At 47.6% G+C, this 25,248-nt stretch overlaps 1 protein-coding gene and 1 long non-coding RNA gene across 5 annotated transcripts in view; both read right to left on the minus strand.

The window, feature by feature from the left end:
• The window catches only part of FNDC1 (fibronectin type III domain containing 1), a 100,848-nt gene that overhangs the window by 12,916 nt on the left and 62,684 nt on the right, over nt 1–25,248 (minus strand). For all 4 annotated transcript variants that reach the window (XM_085022163.1, XM_085022152.1, XM_085022171.1 and 1 more), the window contains 7 exons: nt 24,784–24,884; nt 21,302–21,413; nt 19,813–20,250; nt 11,258–11,326; nt 9,092–9,250; nt 6,861–7,091; nt 1,528–1,636 (listed from right to left, as the gene is read on the minus strand). In XM_085022163.1, coding sequence (XP_084878289.1) covers nt 1,528–1,636; nt 6,861–7,091; nt 9,092–9,250; nt 11,258–11,326; nt 19,813–20,250; nt 21,302–21,413; nt 24,784–24,884 — 1,219 coding nt within the window. The remainder of the gene's footprint in view (nt 1–1,527; nt 1,637–6,860; nt 7,092–9,091; nt 9,251–11,257; nt 11,327–19,812; nt 20,251–21,301; nt 21,414–24,783; nt 24,885–25,248) is intronic.
• LOC110259896 (uncharacterized) lies at nt 13,664–18,480 on the minus strand. The gene is made up of 3 exons (XR_014843815.1): nt 18,173–18,480; nt 16,877–17,022; nt 13,664–14,616 (listed from the first exon to the last, which is right to left on the minus strand). It is a non-coding gene; the product is annotated as an uncharacterized LOC110259896 (long non-coding RNA).

Below are 25,248 nucleotides of genomic sequence, written 5' to 3' on the forward strand. Positions count from 1 at the left end.
TTAAGAGGCCCCGAGGAAAGTTCTCGGCTAGTTTAGAAGTTTCTCGGTGCCCAAGGCTATTGTCTAGTTCCTATCCCTTTCAACACATTTCTGTTTAAGGAGAGTATTTTGCTTCTCTCTCCTCTGTGTGCCTCTGGCTGTATAAGAAATGGGAGACCTCAGGCCTGGGTCACGTCACACTCAGAAAACTTTGCTATGGAAATACGGTGGCTTGACAAGACAGTGGTTCAGAGAGCCAATGGTCAAATATTCGGAACTTTCACAGGCCCACGCTGGCTTGAAATTGGCCACAATGAGAGAAAAGAAACTAGCAGACTCCATAAACCAGTTGTTGTTTGGTTTTGTTCTCCCAGAGAGCCAGTCTACAAGCACGTCATGGCGAGCAAACCCAGACGGTATAAAAGAGGAAACACAGGGAGTTGCCGTCGTGGCTCAGTAGTTAACGAACCTGACTAGGAGCCATGAGGTTGCGGGTTCAATCCCTGGCCTCGCTCAGCAGGTTAAGGATCCAGTGTAGCTGTGAGCTGTGGTGTAGGTCACAGATGCGGCTCAGATCCTGCATTGTTGTGGCTGTGGTATAGGCCGGCAGCTACACCTCCGATTAGACACCTAGCCTGGAAACTTCCATATGCCGTGGAAGAGGCCCTAGAAAAGGCAAAAAGACAAAAAAAAAAAAAAAGAGGAAACACACACACACACACGCTTTTTGAACGTGTTTTGGGACCCTTGAAACAAGTGCTGCACGTTTCACACTAAGGGCTATAAACTCTCTCCCAGATGGCCCGCTGGCTAGACAGCCACTGCCCCGTTAGGAAGACATGCTTCTTGTGACCGTTATTCACGTGTAAAATACGTCTTTTGCAGTATTCAATGATCTGAGCGTGCACAGCATAGAGTTTGAGCACCAGGGGTTAACATGCTTAGCAACTGCTGCTCTGTTAACGTCACATATGAAACTGGTGCTGCCTGAAGCCCCCACGTGGTGACTACAAATAGACTGATTCCTTTCAACACAAAGAACTACCTTTCCTTCCCCAGGGATAGGTAGTTCTAGTCTCTGGAAAATAGGGAAAAAATATAAACACAATAACCTAACAATTAACAGAGCATATAGTAATTTCTCCTAGGAAAAAGATTGGACAAGTGGTAAACACTCATTAATAGTCTATGAGAACTAAACAGCAAATTCAAAAGAAATCATAAAAATATTTTTGGGAGTTCCCGTCATGGCTCAGCGGTAATGAACCTGACTAGTATCCATGAGGATAAGGGTTCGATCGCTGGCCTCGATCAGTGGGTTAAGGATCCAGCAGGCATTGCTGTGAGCTGTGGTGTAGGTTCCAGATGTGGCCGGCAGATGCAGCTCCAATTCGACTCCTAGCTTGGGAACTTTCATGTGCTGCGGGTGCAGTCCTAAAAAGACAAAAAAAATTTGTTTTGATTAATCCCTTCCTTTTCAACCTAAGGATATCTGCGACCATGCCCACAGGTCTCTCTCTCTTTTGATAAATGACAGACACATTGTACCTTGTGTTTGGCTTCAGGTTCTCAATGGGCAAGTGAGTTACTGACGAAGCTTGGGTGGACCACTTGTTCCTGATGAAGTCTTCATAGGATGCGCTGTAAACCAAGTAACCTGCGGGCGGAACGGAGGCAGGGACCAATGAGCATCAAGGCACCGCATCACCGGGAGGTTTAACCCAGGGGAGGGGGTGCGGAGGAGGCAGGGCTGAGGGAGAGGTACAAGATGGGGAGCAAGCAGTGTGTTGGCTCAGGAGCGGGGAGGACGCTGGTCCCCACTGGTGACTCCAGGTGCAGATAACAAAATTAGACACCTCCTGATGATGAGCTGGTTCCCCACTTTTCTTCCTTCTCCTTATTTCCCACTTCTCCTCGGAACTAATCCCACCCAACCACGAATGCACAGCAGAAGAAAAGAGCGGTGACACCCACACAAGTACTGATGACACTCCTAGTAGAGGTATGTAGAGTTGTCCTTCCATGAAATGAAGAAACCGTCAATGGCGAATTCTGTGTGTGGCCGAAAGACCCCAGCCTCACGGTGGGTGGTCTCCTCACCCACTGTGAAAGGTTCTCCTTGGTTTCTAGCTGGTGAACATTTGTGCCTGCCCTTGACCTCAACATCAAATGACAACAGAGGCAGCTCTTTTCTCTGCCTTATCTGCTATTAGTGGACCTCAGCAGGCACGTCCTCAGCCCTGACCCCTGCCCGGCCTTCGAGGCCACCTCAGGAGGCCAGGGGAAGTTCATGTCATGGCTTCACACATCCTTTTTATTTTTAATTTTTTAATTAATTTTTTTTCTTTTTTGGCTGCAATGGCAGCTTATGAAAGTTTCCGGGCCAGGGATCAAACTCAGGCTGCAGCGGTGACCTACTCCCTAGCTGTGGCCACACCTGATCCTTAACCTACTATGCCACAGTGGGAACTCCTCTGATCCCTGTATCCACCCAATCTTAGCACATGTGCTGCCGAAGTGACCACCTCATCCTTTACGCTGAGTCTCCTACCCTGGAAGGAAACACCTGTCAGGTACTCCCTCTGCGCCAAACATCCTGCCAAATACTGTGGATTAAGTTTTGCTTTAAGCCTCCTGATCCTGGTACACAGGTTTCACGGCCTCCACTGTGGACACACGAGGCGACTGAGTCCTAGCCAGGGCTTAAGTATCTGGTCCACGTTCGTGTTCATTAATCTGTTCCACAACTACCTACTGCGTGCCTACTACTTGTCAGACACTAAGCGCCGGGGATCAAGCGGAGACTCATTTCATTTGTAACTCCAGGAGCAGCCGGACAGGCAGACAGACAGAATGATGCTGCTGTGATATGAAGGAACAGTCCCTGAGCCGGGGGTGGGGGGGGTGTCTTGGAGTTCCGCCGGGGTGGGGAATGGGGCCGCTAACTGAAGGGTGGGAAGCAGTTACGGTGCGTGGCAGGGGGTGGGGAGGATTCTGGGTGAGGGCAAACCTGGGCAAAGATGCCGAAGAGGGAGGAACCAGGAGGAGGCGGAGCCTCAGAGGGGCAGGGTGGGGATGCGGGCGGCAGGAAATGAAGCGGAAGAAGCACAGAGCGGAAAAAGCAGGCAGGGTTCTTTGGACAGGTGGGCTTTTTCTTTTCATTCTAGAAGAAAGAGAAGACATTTAGGGGGCGACTCTACAAGACTCTCGATGCTCCTCTCTGGGGCCAAGCAGAGAGCCCCGCGGGTGGGCGTGGGATGTGAACAGGGCGGTCTAGCTATGGTGACATCCAGGTGAGACAAGGTGACAGCTCAGGTCCTAGGGTAATGGATGGAGAAAAATGGATGAGTTCAGAAGAACTCTGAAAGGAAAAGGTGACAGGATTTAGTCATGAATGTGGAGGAGAAATAAAAGGAGGAGACTTGAAGAGGACTCCATGCTTCAGGCTTGCAAAAATGGGTGCAAAGTGAGGGCTTCTCTGCGACAGAAAACCCAGCTGAGCAGGCGTGGGGCTCAGAAGGTCCATGAGTTTGATTTTGGACACGCTGGCTGAGTCTGAGATGCTTTGGAGACCTCTGGGTGACCATGCCAAGTGGACACGATTTTACTGTTTGAGGCTCAGAGGAGAGTTGGGCTGGGCCTGGAGCTCTAAACCAATGACTCATCTCCAAGATGAATTAAAATCATGTGCGCAGGTAAAACCCTGGAGGGAGAGAAGAGGACTTGGGACCAAGCTTCGAGCAACCCCAACTTTTAATGCTGTTGGGTCAAAGAGGGTGAGCCTGTGACGGAGGTTCAGGATGAAAGAACAGGGTCCCATGTCAAGAAGGAGACGACGAGAGCATCAAACCCACCTAAGAGGCAGGCGACTTCAGCAGCAAGCCGTTCTCACCCATCACCTCCAAAGGGCTATTTTGGTGAAGGAAAAACAGTGGATTTGAGTCACGTGGCCCACAGCAGGGAGCTGGAGCAGACCACGGGGCTCTGAAGCCTCTTCCTCACGGCTTTCCAGAGGAATTCAGTCTCTTTTTGCGCCGGATGCTACTTGGGACTCAGGAAGGGTTGCTGCTCCCTCAGCATTCCCGTGTCAAGGACAGCAACGCCAAGCCGCACGCGCTGATGGAGCCGCAGACAGGCTCTCACGTGCACCCAGGGGCCCTGGCTTAGATGGGCCGGCCGGGCTCATCCTCTTTGATCTCTGCTTCCATCAGAACCTGGGCCTCTTCCTCGCTTCTCGGCTTAACCTCACCTCTGGATTTTTACCACGTGCTTGCTGAACACGTGTAACTCCAGCTCTTTCTATTTTTCTCAAAACCCGTCCAGAGGGACGGCCAAGTTCACCCTGAAAAACCTGGACACCACCACGTGGGTGATTTCCCACCAAATCAGTTCTTTTTTTTTTTTTTTTTGCCTTTTCTAGGGCCACTCCCACGGCATATGGAGGTCCCCAGGCTAGGGGTCTAATTGGAGCTGTTGCTGCCAGTCTACACCACAGCCACAACAACACGGGATCCGAGCCACCTCTGTGACCTACACCACAGCTCACAGCAACGCTGGATCCTTAACCCACTGAGCGAGGCCAGAGATCAAACCCACAACCTCATGGTTCCTGGTCGGATTCATTAACCACTGCGCCACAACAGGAACTCCCGAATCAGTTCTGATGGTGGCACTGCTTCATTCACAGGGTCCGACTGGGGAATGCAACGGGTCACAGACAGATTTACTCGGCAGGGGTCTCCCCTGGTGCGGGTACCACCTGGCTTCTTCACTGCTTGTGCACGAGGGGGTGGCTGGTGGAGGTCAGAGCGCTCCACACCTCGGGCGCTACCAGAGCCTGAACGCCCTGCCATGAGCCCGGAAGTGTGATGTTCCGATTGGTTTCAGGAGGCATCTGTGTATGCATTTCGCCTCGCTGTTCCACAGCTAAACGAGCTGGTGCTGGACTCATCTGCTGCTGAAGAGCTCCCATTATTCTCTCTTTTGGCCTCTCGGGTCTAAGATGCTTTTGCTGCATATCGCAGGGCCGTGGTGCCCTGACAAGTTCCATGGGGATACTTTTTTCTCGGCCGGAGCTGGCACAACTTTCTAGTGGGAGTGCCCGAATCCCTATAAACACCTCATTCTTATTACCATTTATGCTAGTGGCATGAGCACTTGCGATTAGCACCCTGAGGTTTGCTTTGGGGTTAGGTATAGGGTGTGCAATGATGACATGACCCCAGAGTCTCCAGGGAGATCTGGGAAGCTTGGGATGCAAAGGTAACAAGAGCGTGTGTTCAGAAGCACGACCTCTACAGGCTGATACAGGAACTGCGTGGGAATTAAGTCCTGCCACGTGTTCTGGGTGTCTTCTGAAGGCTTCCGCCTTCGAGGCACGGCTAACGTGGCTGGCACTGTCACCCTGCATCCACCCTTCTGTTTTTCAGAAGCCACATGGCTCAGGGCACAGTGGTATGTTTATGTTAAGTAACATCTGTCATGCAAGAGATCAAAAGCTAAATAGATTTTTTCCACAATTTTTTTCTGTATGCTTGTTTGCTTTTCAAAACTGCCATTCATAAAACCGTATTCAGTTAATAAAAGGGTTTTCTGGCTGTTCTGACTACAAGCTTTCCTCCTTCCACTGATTTATTTGCTTTCTATTAGGAACAGGCTGGACTTCACCAAAGCCGGTTGCAGCAGCCCAGGCAGCTTGCAGGCTGGAGGGAGAGGCATTTTCAGTTCCACCAAGACTCTGGACTTCCCGTGTGGCTGGTGGCATAACTACTCAGTTATGCCCAGACTCTGACCCCTTGATCTGCACCCTCGCTCTCCCCGGTCCTACCACCCCACCTGGCACAACACCCAGGCACCCTTTCCTGCGTCCCTTACCCTGGCTTTGGGGCTGCTGAGCAAACTCCATAGGAAAAGTATCTCTTTGGATGTTCCCAGATGCTTTTTTCTTATTTTAAGAGATAATAACGGGGGCATAAAGCAAAAGCACTAAAAATGCTGAATTCGATGGTCTACACGAGCGCTGTAGTGACAGTTAACACACCAAACTCGGGCTTATCCCACCATCCACAGCCCCGAGACACACACACATATGCCTTCCTCCAGCATCACTCACTGGCCCAGAAGGAATCATTTTGAAAAGAAGCATTTATCCAAAGAGAACACAGATTCTTTTCTGTAAGCACTTATCTCAGCAAATCCATCCTCGAATATTTCCTCGGCAGAGTCAAATCATCTCGTGAACACCTCACAGGCCAGGACCTAGGAGGCTCAAGATCCCCAGGTATTTTTCCATCACATCCAGTTCCCACCTGAGGAATTCAGGGGCACCCGGAAGGGCAGAGAAGCGCCCAGAAGACACAGAGGGAAGGGGGGAGGCTGAGTCACCATTCCGGGGCTGACTGTGACTCGGGGTGGCCCAAAGTAGGAGCTTTTCCAGCACGCATGCTGCAGGATCTAGCCTTCCAAGTGGCTCCGTGGGCTCCCCGGCTATTTGCAGGATTGGCATGTGTAAGAGAGGTAATGATTATTTTGTACAGGAGGAAACAAGGTCCAGGGAGATGAGGAAGGTAGTCCCGGGCCATGCAAACCAATCTGGAACTAGAATTCAGGGATTCTGCTTTCCCTCTAATGCATTTCATACTACCCCACAAGGCTTCCCTTACTGCCTCTATTTCGTCCTTTTATAATAAGACATCTGCATTCATGCATCGATTCATTTATGCCTCCATCTATTTGACCTATCCATCCATCCTTGCATCCGTCCATCTTTCACTTATCCAGCCCATCCATCCTTGCATCCGTCCATCATCCATCCATCCTTTATCGTCTGTATCTCCCACCCACAGGTCCACAGGACCTCTAAGCATCTACCCGGGACACACCTGTTATCATATCTCCCGGGGCGGCTTTGTCCCAGTCCACAATGACGAATGAGTGGCAGCCTTCCACAGCGACCACGGTGATGTTGCGGGGGACATGTTGGGGAGGCAGGTCACTCTTCTTCAGGTCATTTGGAATGATTTCGTCCAGGCTCTCCACTTGGAAGTGATCCAAAGCATCGGTCAGAGAGCACGGGGCGGAGGGGTCCTTATTTAGGTACGTCACGTAAGGAGCTGGAAAAGAACAGACGCCCAGTCGCACTGCTGAAGAGGTCTGCTCCATGGACTAGACCCACCATCCAGTCTCCTCCTGCTAATTTCCAGAGTACCATCAGCACTGATGCCTAACCCAGACACATCCCTGGCTCTTCTGAACGGACCCGTGTACTTACATCTTTCAATCTGCTGGTTTCGGAAGACCCTACTGCCCCCTCAGCATTGACCATGATGCCTCCATAGTGGTGCTGAACCCTCTCCCAAGTATAATTTAATGTACAGTCTGCAGCACCCTGCCATTCCTGTGTCCAAACATGCGGAAGACTGTGAATCAGCCCAACTGCATTCTCTCAACACGGTCCACTCCCTAGACTGCGCTGGGACCACAAAAACAACATACACGGATCAAGATGTACAGCCTCCAGGCTCAGTCCTGGGTGGCCTTTCCTGGGGACTTCAGGGACTCCCACAAGTGTCTGGAATATCCGCACAGGCCAGGCCCAAACAGCCGGAACAGCACCACTCAGCACAACAATAGTGGTTCACATTTACAGAGAGGATCCAGCTTTTCCTACATACGTGATCTCAAGAGGCACAAGGGCCCCGGGATTAAGGCAGGACAGGAACTGATAAGCCATGTCCCAGCTGAGCCTACAGATGCTCAGCCTGGTCAAACAGGAGCCTCCCCTCCAGCCCACAGCTCTTCCTCCTACGTACGCGCTCTCGGTCCAGAAAGCCAAGGAACTGGGTTTCGGCTTTATACTGGGCTCAAGACCGTCGAGTGCTCCCACGTGGCAACTTCTAGCACTTTCTAAACGTTCCATTGTATCTTTTCACTCGGATGCTCAGAATTCTCAGTGTGTGAGGACTGAAGGCAGTTTCTAGTCCCTCCATTTTCCAATAATCTGTATAAAAGGAGGCCTTTCAAGCTTGTTTACAGATCTTATCAGGAAGTTAGGGGAGTGGTCTACTATGCTTTAGAGACTTACAGGCAGTTGAAAATAGCTAGACAACAGTAAGCCTATCGGACTTAGAAGAGTGCTTTGGAACAGCTAATAATAGCTCTGAAAGTATTTCAATTTCTGTCATGGAACTTCAGAGAGAAAGATCAGAACATTTGGTGAACGGAGCCAAGCTGCTGCATATGCCATGGGCCCGCGTTCGCATCTGCCTCAGGAATCCTTCCACTGAATATCCTGGGGCTGCAAGTACGTGTGGTTCAGACACTCAACACTACAGCTTGGCTGGAAAGTGCTGTTCTCTGCTTATGGCAGAACATTTGTTTTGGAAACAGAAAAGTGTGATATTAGTTTAAGCTGTTGCCTGTCTCCACTCAGTAATATTTTTTTTTTCCACTTAGTAATATGTTAATGTCTCGTTAGCAAAGTTCATGAAGGGCATGGGAAAAGAAGCCTCCCAAAGGGAATGAAACACAGTTTAGTGAAAGAGAATTTCCTCCTGAAATTGTTTTCATGACCAAGAAAGAAGGATAGACTCAATTTCTAGACCCCAAGCCCTTGAGGCGCATGAAACCTACGGGAAATAAATGGAAGGAAAAGAGCTTCAACTCTTTGAAACTCGAAGATGAACTAGTAGCTCAGTTCAGTAAACTGTGCATCTTTTAGGAAGAATTTAACAAACAACGTGCAGGCAAGGTCTAGTGGAAGTCTCAGTTCAGGAAGGTTGGCTGCAATAAAATATACTCATATTTCCTGGACATAAGGATCGTTAAGAGTGATGCTGACTCTGCCTCTGCACAAGGCAGCCTCTCTAAACTCTGCTCTGCCAGATACCCAAGGTTTTCCTGCACGCACCCCTCCCCCGACTTCTGCAGAAAGCAAGCTCGTGTGCATTGAAACAGGACCGACTCCCTGGATCACCCCAGATGGAAACTTCACTCTGGGAAAGCCTCTGCTCCAAATGTGCTGCCGAGGCCAAGCCAAGAGATTAGTTCTGCTCTTCTTCAAAACACCGACGTCTAAAACTCATGTTTCCCTGATTAAGGACGTTCAATTTACCAACAAAGCGTTTCTTTCCAGCCAGATCGAATTCTTCTTCGGGATAGGAACTGATAGAGCCTTCTGGGGGGATGACGGCGGGCGTGGTAGCAGTGGTGGCCGGCCTGGTGGTGGAGGGCTGGGTGGTGGCTGGTGGCTTGGAGGTCTCAAATTCATAATCTGAAATGATACGAGGGTTTTGTAACCGGGCGCTTCCAGAAAAGGGGCAACTGTTGGCCATCAAAAGACACCTCCTTGAGACTGAGCTCTGCACTAAGACGGGCTCATGCATGCCCCCTGGAATAAACGCTCTGCCTCGACTGGCATAGGCACACGGAGGTCTATGCAATGACTGGCCCATGGGGACCTGCTGTCTAGCACAGAGAACTCCACCCAGTATTCGGTGCTAATCTATGTGGGAGAAGAATCTGAAAGAGAATGGTTGTGGGTACGTGTGTAACTGAATCACTCTGAGGTACAGCAGAAAACACCGCTAGCTTGTAAATCAACTGTACTTCACTACAACTTTTAAAAGATTAAAAAATAAATAAATGCTACGCCTAAATGGATTTCGTTGCTAACAAAACAGTATTTCCCCCCATGTCAGTCCTTTCAGAGAAGCAGCTGCAGGTAAAAGAAAGGAAGGGAAAAAAAAAGAAACACCAACGACCAGAAAAATGAGACCTTAGAATCAATGCTAGACAGAACTTTACGACTTATCCAGTTTAACATGCTCTTGTTACTGGTCCGAGATCATTTTCCGCCTCAATAATGTTCCCTTTTAGAGCCATAAAAGATTCACATGAGAAAATCAACTTGGTTTTTAAAAAATGAGGGGGTTTCTTTTCTGGGGAGGGGGTGAGATTCATCCTATTCAGAGAACGAACCTGGCAACAAAAAAGAAAACTCCGCTCCCTTTTCAACAGCCCAAAAGCATAAAAAAGGGGTTTAGAATGGTCAAAGGTGTGAAGCAAACGTCCTTTGTTTTCTCACGTCTTCTGTATTGCTGCTAAGTCTGCTTTTGTTTGAAAATGGTAGGATTGGACCACTGCTTGAACGCTCGTGATTCCTGCATTCAGGATTTAGGAGCCCTGGAACTGCAGACAGACAGCAGGCAGGCGAAGCACAAGTGGAGACAGACATCTGGGGGTCAAAGGTCAGCACAGGGAGCAGGACAAGATCTCCAGGGAATCTCTTCAATTGCGGAGGCAACTCATAAAACACGCAGACCAGTTACAGGGTCGGCGGTCTCATTCCAGCGTTGGTTGTGATGCAGCATCTGTTCCAGGTGCCGTTCAGGGCGTGCGAATTCTCCATCTTAGAAACTTACCTTCACCTGAAAACATTCTATGATGAAAAAAAAAATCAGCGCATCTACAGTATGGCCTTTCATGTAATTAGAAAAGCAGAGAAAGGAAAGATGAGAAGTCAAAGGGCCGAGAAGGGGAAGCTGACACTTGGCTAAACCAAGTCATCTCACTAATAGTGGGGATGGGGGCAGAGGAGGAGGGGAGGTCCCAACTGAAGAATCTACAGAATTTCTAGAAGAAGGAGGGGGTGAGAGGGAGGGAAAGGGGGACTCAGGGGACTTGTCTGAGAGCTTCATCTTCGAATCAAGCCCACTGTTTTCCTCCAGGTCCAGTCTGTATCGGGGGGGGGGGGGCTAACTTGGAAACGGGGGGTGCTACAACCCCCCCTCCCTAAATATTGCCACCTAGCACCGGGTTCCGAAAGCAATGGAAATTGAGAGCATCCACTTCGTGTATCACTTACATGCGGAATCTAAAATGTGGCACAAATGAACCTATCTACGAAACAGGAACAGACTTGCAGACATAGAGAACAGACGCACAGACACAGAGACATCACAGACTTCTGGTTGCCAAGGGGGAGGGGGAGGGAGAGGGATGGACTGGGAGTTTGGGGTGAGTAGATGCAAACTATTAGATTTCGAAGGAATAAGCAAGGAGGTCCTGCTGGACAGCACAGGCAACTACGTCCAATCTCCTGAGATAAACTATAATGGAAAGGAATATGAAAAAGATGATGCGTCTCCGTGGATAACTACGTCACTTTACTACACAACTGCACAATCAGCACCACATTGTAAATCACCTACACTTTTACTTTAAAAACATTTTTTAAATAAGAACGGGGTCCAAATGATGCACTGAAAATCCCCGGTACCTTCATCGTAGATAACGTAGGCTTCCTCCGTGGGCACTTCGGTGTCCGTCTCCAATCCCGAGAACTCATCTAGTGAGGGAGGCGGGGAGAAAGGGTCACCAAAGCCCCCCAGGCTGCGTCTCAGCATCGTTCCCAGGGCACAGAGATCCCGCCCACCCCACAACGGTTTCAATGGGAATGAGCCTCCCCTGCCAGGGCCTCCTCAGCGGCCTCAGAAGGAAGCGCGTTAGAAGAAGGGGAAGGGACCCCGATCAGGAACAGGCACCGGGGAGGCCCTCGGATCAGAACAGCCTCAGCAGCATTCCCCACCCTCCAGCCTGGGCGGCCCGTCCTGAGCTCCCTGCCGCCTGCCCAGGCAGCTCTCAGCTCCAGCCCTGGCCTGCAGGTCGCATGTCTGAGAATAGGTATGCTGGGAGAGTGGCGGCTGGTACCCAGGATGGAGACAAAAATCCTTCCGGGAGCTCCCTTGTACACGGCATTCTCATGCTCTCCATCCCCCGGATCTGGTGGCTCACGTGTCCCGGAGGACTTCCTGCGGCTCCTCCTTTCAGTCTGGCCAGCCTCCCCTCAGAGTTCTCAGGCTCCCGCCCTCTCTCACCGACTCTGGAGATTAGCCCATGCTAATCAGACCTCTTAACTGGCATTTGAAATTTCAAAATCGTATTCCAATGATGACAAACTGGTCTTTATACACGGGCTGGGTTTTACTTACAAAAACCACTAAGTCTGGGGAGTTCCCGTCGTGGCGCAGTGGTTAACGAATCCGACTAGGAACCATGAGGCTGCGGGTTCGGTCCCTGCCCTTGCTTAGTGGGTTAACGATCCGGCATTGCCGTGAGCTGTGGTGTAGGTTGCAGACGCGGCTCGGATCCCGCGTTGCTGTGGCTCTGGCGTAGGCCGGTGGCTACGGCTCCGATTCGACCCCTAGCCTGGGAACCTCCATATGCCGCAGGAGCGGCCCAAGAAATAGCAGCAACAACAACAAAAAAGACAAAAGACAAAAAAAAACAAAAAACAAACAAACAAACAAAAAAAAAACAAAAACCACTAAGTCTATCACAACCACAGAACTACCCTTTGTAGACTTTCACGTGTGATTTCTTGATGTCTTCCAGGAACCTCAGCAGAAGAACTGTTGTCACAACGACTACTGTTAATGACTGAACTGATATGAGTGTGGAGGACAATCCGGGTAAGAAAAGTGAGTGACTTAAAACACAAAACTCATTTTCGCTTCCACGATTGGGGCACTTCAAGCAGAAGCTTTTTTTTGAGAAGATGCCAGGAAACCAATATATTTTTTTCTCTCCTTGGGGGACCGAGATGCAGCTGAAAAAAGCAGAATGTTTCTCTGCAGTGGAGAAGATCTCGAGACAAAGGATTTCCTAACTTGAAAAAATTCAGAGAAATTCCTTCCCTCCTTTTGACCTGAAGCCACAGCAATTACAAAGAACTGGAGGAGCCCTTAAAAGGGGAGTGGGGGTGACGGGCTGGGAGAGGAGGAAACTAGCTGGTAAAGAGGGTTTCCCTCTGGGCATCAGGCATTGTCATGTATATACTGTTTGAGTTAATCCTCTGATAAAACTAGATGGGGTTTATTATACCCATGTCTCAGCTAAGGACACCAAGGATTTAGAACACACCTGGAGGCACATGCTGCAAAAGGACAGAGGGAAAACAGAATTGACCTTTCTACTTCCTAAAACGGCCTCCACTGTTTAAAAGCTGGACTAGCCAGTCGTATCACTAGCAAACCTTAAGGTGATTTGTAAGAATTGGCATTTGGCAGCAAGATGAAGGGGGAAATGAAGTAGAAAGTATATAAACCTTCACTAAAACAAAAAAAAAAAATCAGATGCCCCGATTTTGAATCTTTTACCCTTAGGAAATCACTGATCTTTCCCCAGAAATATGCCAATATCATCATTCCGCTAGCCTTTTTCTGAGCCTGCTTTAAATAGCCTCATGAACGTGACGCTGCCAAAACCAACTGGGCCAGTGGAGGACAACGGCAGCCTCGCCTTGCCTGTCTGGCCCTTCTGTGATGGTGGTAAAAGGCCTGAGACACCAGAGGGCTGGGGGGATGCCCCCCACCTGCCTCATCATGGAGGTGGTGACGCCAAGTGTCTTCCTGGTGACACCAGGTGTGTTCTGATGGGGCCAACAAACGTCAACAAGAGAGAAGCTGTGAACTGTCCACCTTTCGGGATGGGCATTTCAAGGAAAACAATGAGACCTCATTCTTTTGAGGTCATTGTAACGTCAGTATGTCTGGGTCAAGAGGAATTACTTCTGAGCTGGTTCAAAGCAGATCCTTTTCAAGTCCACACCACCTGACGTTTGGGGTTATCTTGCTGTTGTTTCCCAAAATAACATTTTCTCTCCCTTGTCAATTTAACTTTTGCGTTTTTCCTTCTAATCAGCTCAGATTCGTCTCTTTTCAACATTATTTTTGGTCGGGTCCAAATAACTAAACGGTACAATTTTACATCCTAGACAAAAAGGACAAAGGACAGGGCTTCCTTCGCGGAGCCCTGGTAAGAAGGGCAATTCCTTGAGGAGCTGGAACATTCTGGTCCAGGACCAGGCCACAGAAACGATGCCTTTAACCTTGCAAACCTGGATCACTTGTCAAGATGAGTGACAGTCGTTAAACCTTCTGGCAAAAGAAACATCTTCCTGAATGATTTAGTGCTCCTTTTTTTTTTTTTTTTTTTTTTTTTTTCTGTTGTTTTAGGACCAAATAAAGTCAGGCATGATTTTTTTCTAAAATAGCGCCATCTTGATTCCAAGGAAAAGAACCTTCCAGACGTCATGAAATAGACTTATACTTGTTTTGGAAAAGCTGACCCTCAGGATTCGCTTTGTCCGAGTGCCACTCTGAAGCACCTGGAACTACATACAACGGGGCGTTTCATGCGTCAGCCCAGCACCAACGTCAAAAACTTCCACCTCTTCAGCTGCCAGCCACCAAGCATGTGATTCAGTTTATCTTCTTGAGTGGTTTCTCCAAATGAAAAAATGAGTGTAAAATGTTTGGGCCTTAGCTCCAGAGATCTTTTTTTTAACTATAGAAAAGATTCTCATTAGACGCTTAGAGAGAAGGTAAATTATAGCCATTTGAAACCCCAGGATATCTGCAAATTATCTGGTTGGTCCAGCTCAAGTGAGTTTTCAATTATTCCCTTTGCATCTTCTGTCTTGCGAGTGAGCTGTGCCTGGATGGAACTGTTTTCCATAATGACTGATGTTCTTCTAAAGCACAGCCCAAGGTCATGTTACAAACTGCAGGAGATGTTCAGCTGGCTGGTAACATTTCCAGACACATGATATCATCAGACCCACTGCCGCAATGGAACCTGAAAAACAAGGATCACTGGTAAAAGACGTCTCAGTTAGAAAACGGAGCATGCCTATGGCTCAGGGAATGGTTTAGATACCCTCAAATGCATAATGAAGTACGATGAGGACTCCGAGGTGAAGCCAAAGACATTATCTCTGTCCTGAGTAGTTTATTATTTAATACAGCAGTCACAGCAAGCAAAAAAGTGTGTGTGTGTGCATAAAGAGATACAAAGAACACCAACACACTGCCAAGTATATAATATATAATAAGCATCTACGCTTATAGGAATCTGCCTACCATGTGGCATCTATAACAAATGAGGAAGGACATAAACACTGCTTAATTTAGTGGAATGATTTAGTGACACAAGGTTTTTCCCAGAACACAGCTGTAAAGCAGTGTTTCAAAGGAAAAGAGGGCATGATGTAACCAGGGGAGCCCAGACTAAGAGATCTGACAAAATGGTTTTAAAAGGGGAGGGCCAGAAACAAAATTTGAGGACGTTGCCAGTGGAAGGTAATGACAAATGGTTGGCTGGATCGGGGTCGGAGAGGGGAGTCTGGGAAGGGCCGGTATCCCCGCCATCACCGCACGGCTCCTAAACCATAATCACCGCAATAACAGCTTTAGGTTACTAGGCTGCCGAGGGCCATGCCAAAATTTGCTTGGTAAACAAATACTGGTTGTGCACACATGGACCGCCGGCATCTGTGCGTGTACATTATAGACTAAACCACAGCTGTCCCTCAATATACACAGGGAACTGGCCCAGGAGCCCCCTCGAATACCAAAATCTTGGCTGCTCAAGTCCCTTATATGAAATAGTGTAGTACAAGGAATACCGCAGGCCCTCCCTCAGGCTTTACATCTGCAAATTCAATCATCTCAGTTTGACTGAACCCGAGGATGCAAAACCGGTAAGGAGGGCCCACTGTATATACTTCCTGCAGCAACAAGAAGGACTTGAGAGAAAACACAAACAGGAGAGCAGAGCAAGAGGCAGGGAGAGGTGGTTCGTACGGGCGGGTTAGGTGTGAGGAGAAGTGGGACATCAGCTTCTCCTCTAAGCGTCATCACTGCATTTATAGAACGCGCTTTTGCGTGTCAAGCCCACCGCAACGTGTGCAGCCACGAAACGGCAAACGCTACCTGTATTTCAAAGACAACGCGTCGGATTTTCATGAACAATCTTGACTGTGATTTTGGAGCTAGAAGCTGTCTTTAGAAACTAAGTGCTCACTAAGATGCTCACTTTGACCGATCCCTGTCTTTAGGACTGGGCCTGCCAGTCGCACTCCAGTGATGGATGAAGCGGGAACGATGCTTGGTGTTCCCACGGCAAGCCAGTGCCTGGGGTCAGAGCAACGCTGAAGGAACAGGTGTCGAGGTGGCCTCTGGGTAGGAAGCTGGTGCAAGGATGCGCACTAAGGAGGACGGATTTGAGGGCTGAGCCAATAGGACCAGCCTCCCAAGGGAGGCATGAAGTCTAAGAAATGGGAGGGGGGTAGAATCGGAACTGACCTGCCCACAGAGATGAAAGAACAAAAGAAGACAGGCGGAAGCTTCGGGCCCGGGAAAAAGGATTTTTGTCTCGTCTTGCTCTATCATAAAGAACAACAGTTTGGTTTTTTAACAAGAGGGAGCTGTTTCTAGCAACGGTCATCTCAGGTAGATCGTGAGTGAGACGGTGGAGGTTCAGAGGCACAGCCATGTCACCTGCTTCTCTGTGTCTCCCAGAACCTGATGCGTGTGGAGCAGGTGCTTTGTGATCGTTTGCTGATCATATTTTCTAAAAGGATGAATGAAACCAGGAAGGTGAAAACAAGCGCTTAGTCCAGCCTCTTTGAATTACCATGTGGGTTTTCTCATAGTGAAATTACTGGCGCAATGATAAAGAAACACTTCTCAAATAAATTCACTACATCAGGGTTTATCTAGACACAAAAGTCATGCTCACTTCCAATTTCAGAACCTATGAACAGAAAGTATTAAAAATAGCTACGTCAACATCTTTCGTTATTAAGGAACTGTGATCTAAACCACGAGATGTCGCCTCACACCCACCGCGACGGCTAAAAGATAGTAACAAGCGTTGGTGAAGAAGGGGAGAAATTGGAAGTCTCACGTATTACTGATGAGAAGGAAAATGTGCAGCTGCTACAGGAAACAGTCTGATTGGTCCCTCAAAAAGTAAAACACAGAGTCACCACTCGACACAGCAAGTCTACACAAGAGAGCTCAGAAACAAGGATTCAAAAGAAAAAAGAACAAACCTTTGACAGTTCTCAGCGGCATGAGTCATAACAGACAAAAGGTGGAAACAACCCAAACGTCCATCAGCTGATGCGTGGATAACATGCGGTCTCTGCACACTGTGGAATGTTCCTCCGCAATCAAAGGAATGAAGAACAGAGATATCCTACAACGGGGATGAAATGGGAGAACGAACTACGCCAAGTGGAAGAAGCCAGCGGCAAAAGGACCCATTTCCTCGGATGCCGTTTACAGGAAATGTCCCGAAGAGGCAAAAAGGAAGGGACAGAACGTGGATCTGAGTTGGGAGGAGCAGGGAGCGTAGACTGACTACTCGACTGACTACTCAGGAGTACGGGGATTCTTCTGGGGGGGGGATGAAAATGTTCTGGAATCTGATAGCGGGGACGGCTGCACAACTAAAAACGGTACACTGGAAAAGTGAACTCTACGGCATGTTATTTTTATCTCGCTACAGCTGTGATTTTAAATGTTTTAAATAAAAATAGCTATGACTGGAAATAATACTGGGAAGAAAAGGTTTAGTGACGTTTTTAAGGGAGCAGAAAAGGTACTCTATTACATTTAGAATGGATAAGCCATGGGGTCCTGCTGTACAGCACAGGCAACGATGTCCTGTCTCCTGGCTTAGGACATGATGGAAGAAGGTATGAGAAAAAGAATGTATATATATGCATGACTGCTCACTACGCGGTCCAGCAGACATTGACATAACACTGCAAATCAACTCTGCTCCACTACAAAAAATAAAGGAAGGCCTGCCATACCGAAGTATTTTTAAAATAATAAATGAGAGGACATTATAATATTGTTTGAGGATGATATGTTGCTTTCCCCAGATTTAATTTGTTTTCCAAGACTCAGTCCTTATTTTCAAATTATTACTACACTAATTTGGCTTGGGTTAGTCCATCAGATAGATGCACAGGAGCGAAGTAAAAAAATATACGGCCCTATCATGATTTGCAAAGAAAAGAAGAAACAAAAACACCAAGAAAAATATGGGCTTTCGTGGCAAATAAAAGTCCATAATTACAAAGTAAATGAAAAGAAGTGCAATAAGGGCTACATAAAAGCAGACTCAAGAAAATGTAAAGTATGAATAATAGCAGCAGATTAGAACCAAATCCAAAATGCCCCTCTTTTGTTTACAATGAATTATTAAGTAAATATCTGTTCTAACTATACTTATATATAAAAAAAACACATTAATGTATATGCAGAACTAAGCGGTCAAGGAAAGAACGCAACATTTTCACACTGCAAATCCAAAGGTACATTCAGTTCGTACTCACGGGTAAACTGAGTGCGTGAGACTCTTTTTCCACCACGGTCCTCTTCCTCTTGGGTAGCTTCCTTGCTCTCCGGGGTGAATTTTTCAGATACGTCTCATGTTGACTTGGAATTTTCCCACGGAATGATTGACTTCAAGCAGAATTCCCAACTTGGAGACAGCAGCCACGTTCACAGGGATTGGGTTTAGCGGGTCAACGATTGGGTAAGAATTCAGGGCAATCAATTGATTCCTGAAACGAGGGGCCTCCACTCTGCGTTAGCTTAAAACCACAGAAGCTTTCCAGCCTGCCCTGAGATTCACTTCAACCTGAGGGAGAGAAGATGCATCTGCCTCCTCCAAGCCTGAAGCAAAGACAGGATGGCCCCTTCCGAAGCCGCTCGACCGAGGGCTGAGCAGAGAAGACGATGGCGTCTCAGCTCCCATGTGATGCGACCGAAAGCGCCCCAGCTCCCGTTCTTCAGGGAGAAGCGCTGGAGGGAGGGGGCTGGCAGGGGGAAGACAGGGCAGGTGGCAGGACAGCCCTGCCGGGGTCCAGGCTCAGTCTGACCCAGTGGACTGACCCCACTGGGTTAGCCTTTCCCAAAGGGAGAGCTGAGCAAAGCTGCTTGGGAAATACTACTTTTCTTGGAAATTCCAGATAAGACTCTTTCATGATGCTAGTCCAACAGTAGGAAATGCATTTCACCTAGTCTCAATCACAGAGCGAATCACAGAATCCATATATATATAAAACTAATCTGCTTTATATATACATATCTGCTTTATATATATATAAAACTAATCTGCTAACAGCCAGTGGGACATACTTTGGGAAACGCTAGTCCAAACTAATCATGTCTCATGTTTCAGCTAAATTTTTTTTTTTTTGTCTTTTTGTCTTTTTAGGGCCGCACCTGCAGCATATGGAGGTTCCCAGGCTAGGGGTCCAATGGGAGCTGTTGCTGCCGGCCTACACCACAGCCACAGCAATGCCAGATCCGAGCCACATCTGCGACCTACACCACAGCTCATGGCAATGCCAGATCCTTAACCCACTGAGCAAAGCCAGGGATTGAACCTGCAATCTCATGGTTCCTAGTCAGATTCGCTTCTGCTGCGCGCCACGACAGGAACTCCTCAGCTAAATATTTGATTTGAGTTGTGACAAGTGTTGCCAGATAAAACACAGGTCACCCACTGAGATCTGGATTTAGATAATTTTTCATATATGTGTGTCCCACGTGTGTGTTCTCTCTCTCTATACACACACACACACACACACACATATATATTTTTCATTTTTGACCACCTCCTGGCATATGCAGTCCCCAGGCCAGGGCTCACATCTGAGCCTCAGTTTCAACCTACAGCAGCTCTGGATCCTTCATCCACTGCGCATGGCCGGGAATGGAACCTGTGAACCAGTGCTCCCCAGATGCTGCCGATCCTGTTGCACCCCAGCGGGAACTCCCCATGGGATATTTTTACTTGCCAAATTGGACCACCTTAGTTGGGACATGACACTCTCAACAAACCTTGTCAGTTAGAAACGCCCCGAGCTGCTGCTCCTCTGTGCACCCCGCTCGCCCTGCCTGCAGCCTCTGTGCTCCTGCTCCGAAGTGCAGTCCCGGGAGTTACCGTTAGAACGAAGATGGTTACCTTCCTCGGGGTCGCACTCCGGGACCCCGCTTGAGCCCATCACGAGGTTGCCGTCTTCATCATGCCGTTCCAGGGTCCCCGGGGGGCAGGTGGGGGCGGGGGTGGTGGGCTCTGGGGTCGTGGTTGTGGTGGGTCGCGTGGTGGACTGCGTAGTGGTTCTGGTGGTCGTTGGGCGCGAGGTGGGCCGAGGGGTGGTGGTGGGCCGGGGGGTCGTGGTCGTGGTGGGCCGCGTGGTGGTGGTGGTGGTGGTGGTGGTGGTGGTGGGGGTGGTGGTGGTGGGGGCCTGGGTGGTGGTTTTGATGACCTCCAAGCCCACCAGCGGCTTCCCTCCGAGACTCAAAATGGGCTTATTCTGGGCACTGGCCAAGGGTTTGCTATGTCGCCCCTGCCCGAAGAGGGGGAGGCCGTCAGGGCTCACGACCGGGGTCCCTCCCAGATCTGAAACAAAAGCAAAAGAAAGCTGTGTAACAGGGGAAGTGAAAAAGCACGTGGAAAGTGCGCTGTCAAAGTGATGGAGGCTTATATTTCAATCAGTAACAGGCAAAGGGATAATTAAGAGGCTATCTGCTGAGGAAACAGTATCTGCTGCTTTCCAGAAATTTCTGTTTTTTTCTAATGTCCATTACTACCTTATATACATGCATAAATATTGCTCTGATGTGTCTCATTACATGCAATAACTCTAGGCCTGTACTAAAGAAAATAAACCATTCCTCCCCCTAAGGATTTAAATGTTACTTTGGACCCGTGATGGCAACGTATTCTGTAAAGGGCCAGAGAGGAAATATTTTATGCTTTATGTCGCCCCTACTCAACTTTGCCCTTGCAGGGCAAAAAAGCCATAGACCGTCTGCCAACAGATGCACGCGTCTCTGCTCCAGAACACTGTGAGTGGATAGTGAACTGTGACTTTAATGTAACAGTCACATCAGAGGCGTGATTTTTCCTATGAGTTTTTGCAATCATTCAAAATGTAACAACCATTTATGGTATAGCTCACAGGCTATACCATAACAGGGAGCAGACCGGGTTTGGTTTCAGAAGCTGCTGTGCTGACTCCTGCTCTCAGCTGCCCAATCTCAAGAACGACAGCAAGGGCCACCTTTTCTGGACCAGGGGAAGAGCTGAGTTCTGCCTTTCCTTGAGGCCCTTCTTTCCACACGGCCAAAAGTACCTGGACCAGGGACCTCCAACAACGAGGAGGGAGTTCCCATTGTGGTGCAGCAGAAATGAATCCGACTGGGAACCATGAGGCTGCGGGTTCGACCCCTGGCCTCGCTCAGGGGGTTAAGGATCTGGCGTTGCTGTGAGCTGCAGTGTAGGTCGCAGACGCGGCTTGGATTAGACCCCTAGCCTGGGAACCTCCATATGCCGCGGGTGGGGCCCTAAAAGGAAAAACAAACAAAAATGAGGAAGAGGAAGGAAAGAGAAGCGGTTCCTTTACCGCTAACTGAGGACAGGGCTGTTCTTAAAAATCACTCTCGCTTACCCACAATGGTTCGACCGTCTCCTCCTAGTTTAATCCGAAGAGGATTTCCTTGTGAATCTTGGAGGTATCTTCCTTCGGCGTTCAAGACTAGCCCACGATCCAGATCCACGACCTACAGCAGATTACAGGGTGTACTGGACATTTCACAGTGTTCACATTAATCCAACGACATGAACACATGGGAGTAGGAACCGCGTTATTCAGAAGGTTTATTCTCAAGAGTAAAGTACAAGACTGTCCTATTTCACATTATACTTGTTTTAACATATAAAGGGCTTTAAATTTCTCGAACATTCCGAAGATGTTCAAAACACTTTGACCATTTAGCATGTTGTGTGTAATATGCTAAAAAGCAGGGAATGACCCAAGAGTTCATCCAGGGAGGAAGGAGATTAGATAAATTATGGCCCATCCAATAGTGAAATACTCTGCAGCCAATGTAGAGGATTTAGAAATTCTGTTCTTACTAACGTATCCTGATGCAGACTTAGATTATAGGGCTGATTTTTTTTTTTTTTGTCTTTTTGCTATTTCTTGGGCCGCTCCCGAGGCATATGGAGGTTCCCAGGCCAGGGGTTGAATCGGAGCTGTAGCCACCGGCTTACGCCAGAGCCACAGCAACTCGGGATCCGAGCCGCCTCTGCAACCTACACTACAGCTCACGGCAACGCCGGTTCGTTAACCCACTGAGCAAGGGCAGGGACCGAACCCACAACCTCATGGTTCCTAGTCAGATTTGTTAACCACTGCGCCACGACCGGAACTCCATAGAGCTGATTATTTTGCAATATTAAAATATATTACTTTGTGTACATAGGCTTAAAATTGCAAAGAAAAAAATCTGGACATATATATTCCAAGCTGTTAACAGTGGTTTTTTCTTTCTTTAAAAAAAAAAAAACAGGAGTTCCCATCATGGCGCAATGGTTAACGAATCTGACTAGGAACCATGAGGTTGCAGGTTCGGTCCCTGCCCTTGCTCAGTGGATTAAGGATCCAGCGTTGCCGTGAGCTGTGGTGTAGGTCGCAGACGCGGCTTGGATCCCACGTTGCTGTGGCTCTGGCATAGGCCGGAGGCTACAGCTCCGATTCGACCCCTTGCCTGGGAACCTCCATATGCCGCGAGAGCGGCCCAAGAAATGGCAAAAAAAAAGACAAAAAAAAAAAAAAAAAAAACAGCCTTGGAGCTCCCGCTGTGGCACAATGGTACTGGCAGCATCTTGGGAGCTCTGGGACAGGAGCTCTAGAATGTAGGTTCGATCCCTGGCCCTGCACAGTAGGTTAAGGATCTGGCATTGATACAGCAGTTTCAGCTTAGCTCATGACTGGGGCTTGGATCTGATCCCTGGCCTAGGAGTTCCATATGCCATGGGGTGGACAAAAACGAAAATAAAAAACAGACTTTATTTGTGTATTTATTTATTTATTCCTTTTTATGGCCACACCTGTGGCATATGGAAATTCTTGGGCTAGGGGTTGAATTGGAGCTGCAGCTGCCCGCCTATGCCACAGCCACAGCAACACTGGATCTGAGCCACATCTTCGACCTCTGCCACAGCTTGCAGCAACACTAGCTCCTTAACCCATGGAGCAGGGCCAAGGATTGAACCCACATCCTCACCAAGACTATGTCAGGTTCTTAACCTGCTGAGCCACAATGGGAACTCCCAACAGTGGTTATTTCTGAGAAATGGTTTGGGATGCTTGTTATCTTTCTCATACATTTCTGAATTTTTTTAACTTCTTGCCTTGAACACGGTATGTTTCCATTCTGCCATTAATGTTAAAAAACAAAGCTGTTACACCCCAAACAACTTAATTTGTAATGCCAATGCCTAATGTAGCATGCATGCAAAATTTTCATATTCTAAGGAATTACAGAACTTGAAAAAAAGGTATTACTATCTTTGTTAAGAAGCCACTCATGCTGTTATACTGGTCGTTCTTGAAGTGTGGTCCTGGACCAGTTGCTTCAACCTGAGAATTTATCAGATGTGAGAATTACCTGGCCCTACCCAGACTGTACTGGCAAGCACCCCAGTGATTCTGATGCTCCAGAATGTTTGAAAACCATGCCTCTGCCCAATTGGGCCACTGGAGGAATCCCTGTAAGCAGGCCACCTCATTGGGTGCAGTCTCAGTAATTAAAATAAAACTTATTTCTATAAACCCTGCTTTTGAAGTCTACTCCATATCATTTTAATTCAAAATTGTTTACACTTTGCTTCAATATGCGGTCTTCCTTCAATATATGTCTGTTCCTTTGAGAAATGATAAAATATACCTTTAGATCATCTGAGACTGAAAATTCTTTGAAATTCTTCAATGTGTTGTCCTAAACCTTACTGTTATAAATGGGAAGTTTGGACCAGGAATTCGACTCTGAATACTTTTTTGATTATTTGAAAAAATATTTTAAAACTCTGAGCACCGTAGTGTTCTGACCATCTTCCTAAACCTCTCAAAAACTCCTAAGCATTTATCTTAACCCCGGGAATTCAACGTCAGCTAGCTTAAACACACATAAAGTAATAATACTTATTTTTTTATTTTAGTCAAACAATAATTGTTAGAGGAGTCAAAAGGTGATCTGATACAAACTGCCTATTTGATTCAGGGATCTTTTTGTTTGTTTGATGTTTTGTTTTGTTTTTTCCCCTGCTTCCTTTTACAAAGGATTTGAGATAATTTACAGAAAATATGTATGCTATTTCACTGTACAATAGACAAAAAATAAAATAAAGCTATCTGGAGTGGGAAAATGGAAGTTCACTCTCTATAAAAATGGGATCATACATTTGTGTGATCTTCCTAACTAGTCGTGGCCAAGGGGAACAGAGACCACTGTCTGATCTTACGATCTAGAAGAAGAGAGCAAACTAATTATGCAGGAGAGTCAAAGATTTTTCTGAGCACAGGAAGAAACAATATAGGATATTGACATAAAAGTGGTTAAAACCTAGAGACTCTTACACTGAGTGAAGTAAGTCAGAAAGAGAAAGACAAATACCATATGATATCACTTATATCTGGGATCTAATGTAAGGCACAAATGAACTTTTCCGCAGAAAAGAAACTCATGGACTCGGAGAACAGACTGGTGGTTGCCAAGGAGGAGGGGGAGGGAGTGGGATGGACTGGGAGCTTGGGGTTAATAGATGCAAACCACAGCCTCTGGAATGGATGGGCAATGAGATCCTGCTGTGCAGCAGTGGGAACTATGTCTAGTCACTTACGATGGCGCATGATCATGTGTGAAAATAGACTGTGTACATGTATGTGTAACTGGGTTACCGTGCTGCACAGTAGGAAAAAAATGCATTGGGGAAATGACTATTAAAAAAATTAAAATGAAAAAAAAAAAGAGTGGTTAAAAAGATGGGGGAAAAAAAAGCCGCTTCATTTACTGTTACACAAGGTCCATTATTCTTCTCTTCCCAAGAGCATGAAAACACGAGTACGTGTAAAGAAGGTTACCCTACCCACTTTGTTCCTTGAGGGCCATTGATAATTCTTTGTCCACTCGGATGCCCGTTACTACCAGGAAGTACTTTCCCTTCTCCGTTCGATCTGCCGTTGTAACCTACACAGTGCAGAAAACAACAGAACCTGCTAAATTCGACTGTCCTTGAAGGCGGGCTTCACATCAAACTCTACGTAGTAAGGCATCATTTCAAGCAGAAACACTCAACAGAATTCTAAACGAATAGCTCAAATATGTTAGATAATGAGAGTTTTAAAAAATTGTGACTTCTCCAGGGCAAGGTTCAGCATAAGCAAGTTTTCCAGATAAAGCTCCAGACAGTAGCAGCTGTAGTTTTACGTTAGCCAGTGGGGGTGGGGAGGGGGGAGTTGGAAGGACGGAGAAAATTCTCTCCAAAGTGTACTAGTGTCACACATCCTCTGTGTGGCAACTGTCTTCAACGTGCCTTTTCTGGAGGTTTTCA

This window comes from Sus scrofa, chromosome 1, assembly GCF_054392235.1.
Source record: "Sus scrofa isolate SSC_HxYL_T2T_F1_AM1 chromosome 1, Sscrofa_HxYL_maternal_Yorkshire_Landrace_v2.0, whole genome shotgun sequence".
Lineage (NCBI taxonomy): Eukaryota > Metazoa > Chordata > Mammalia > Artiodactyla > Suidae > Sus > Sus scrofa.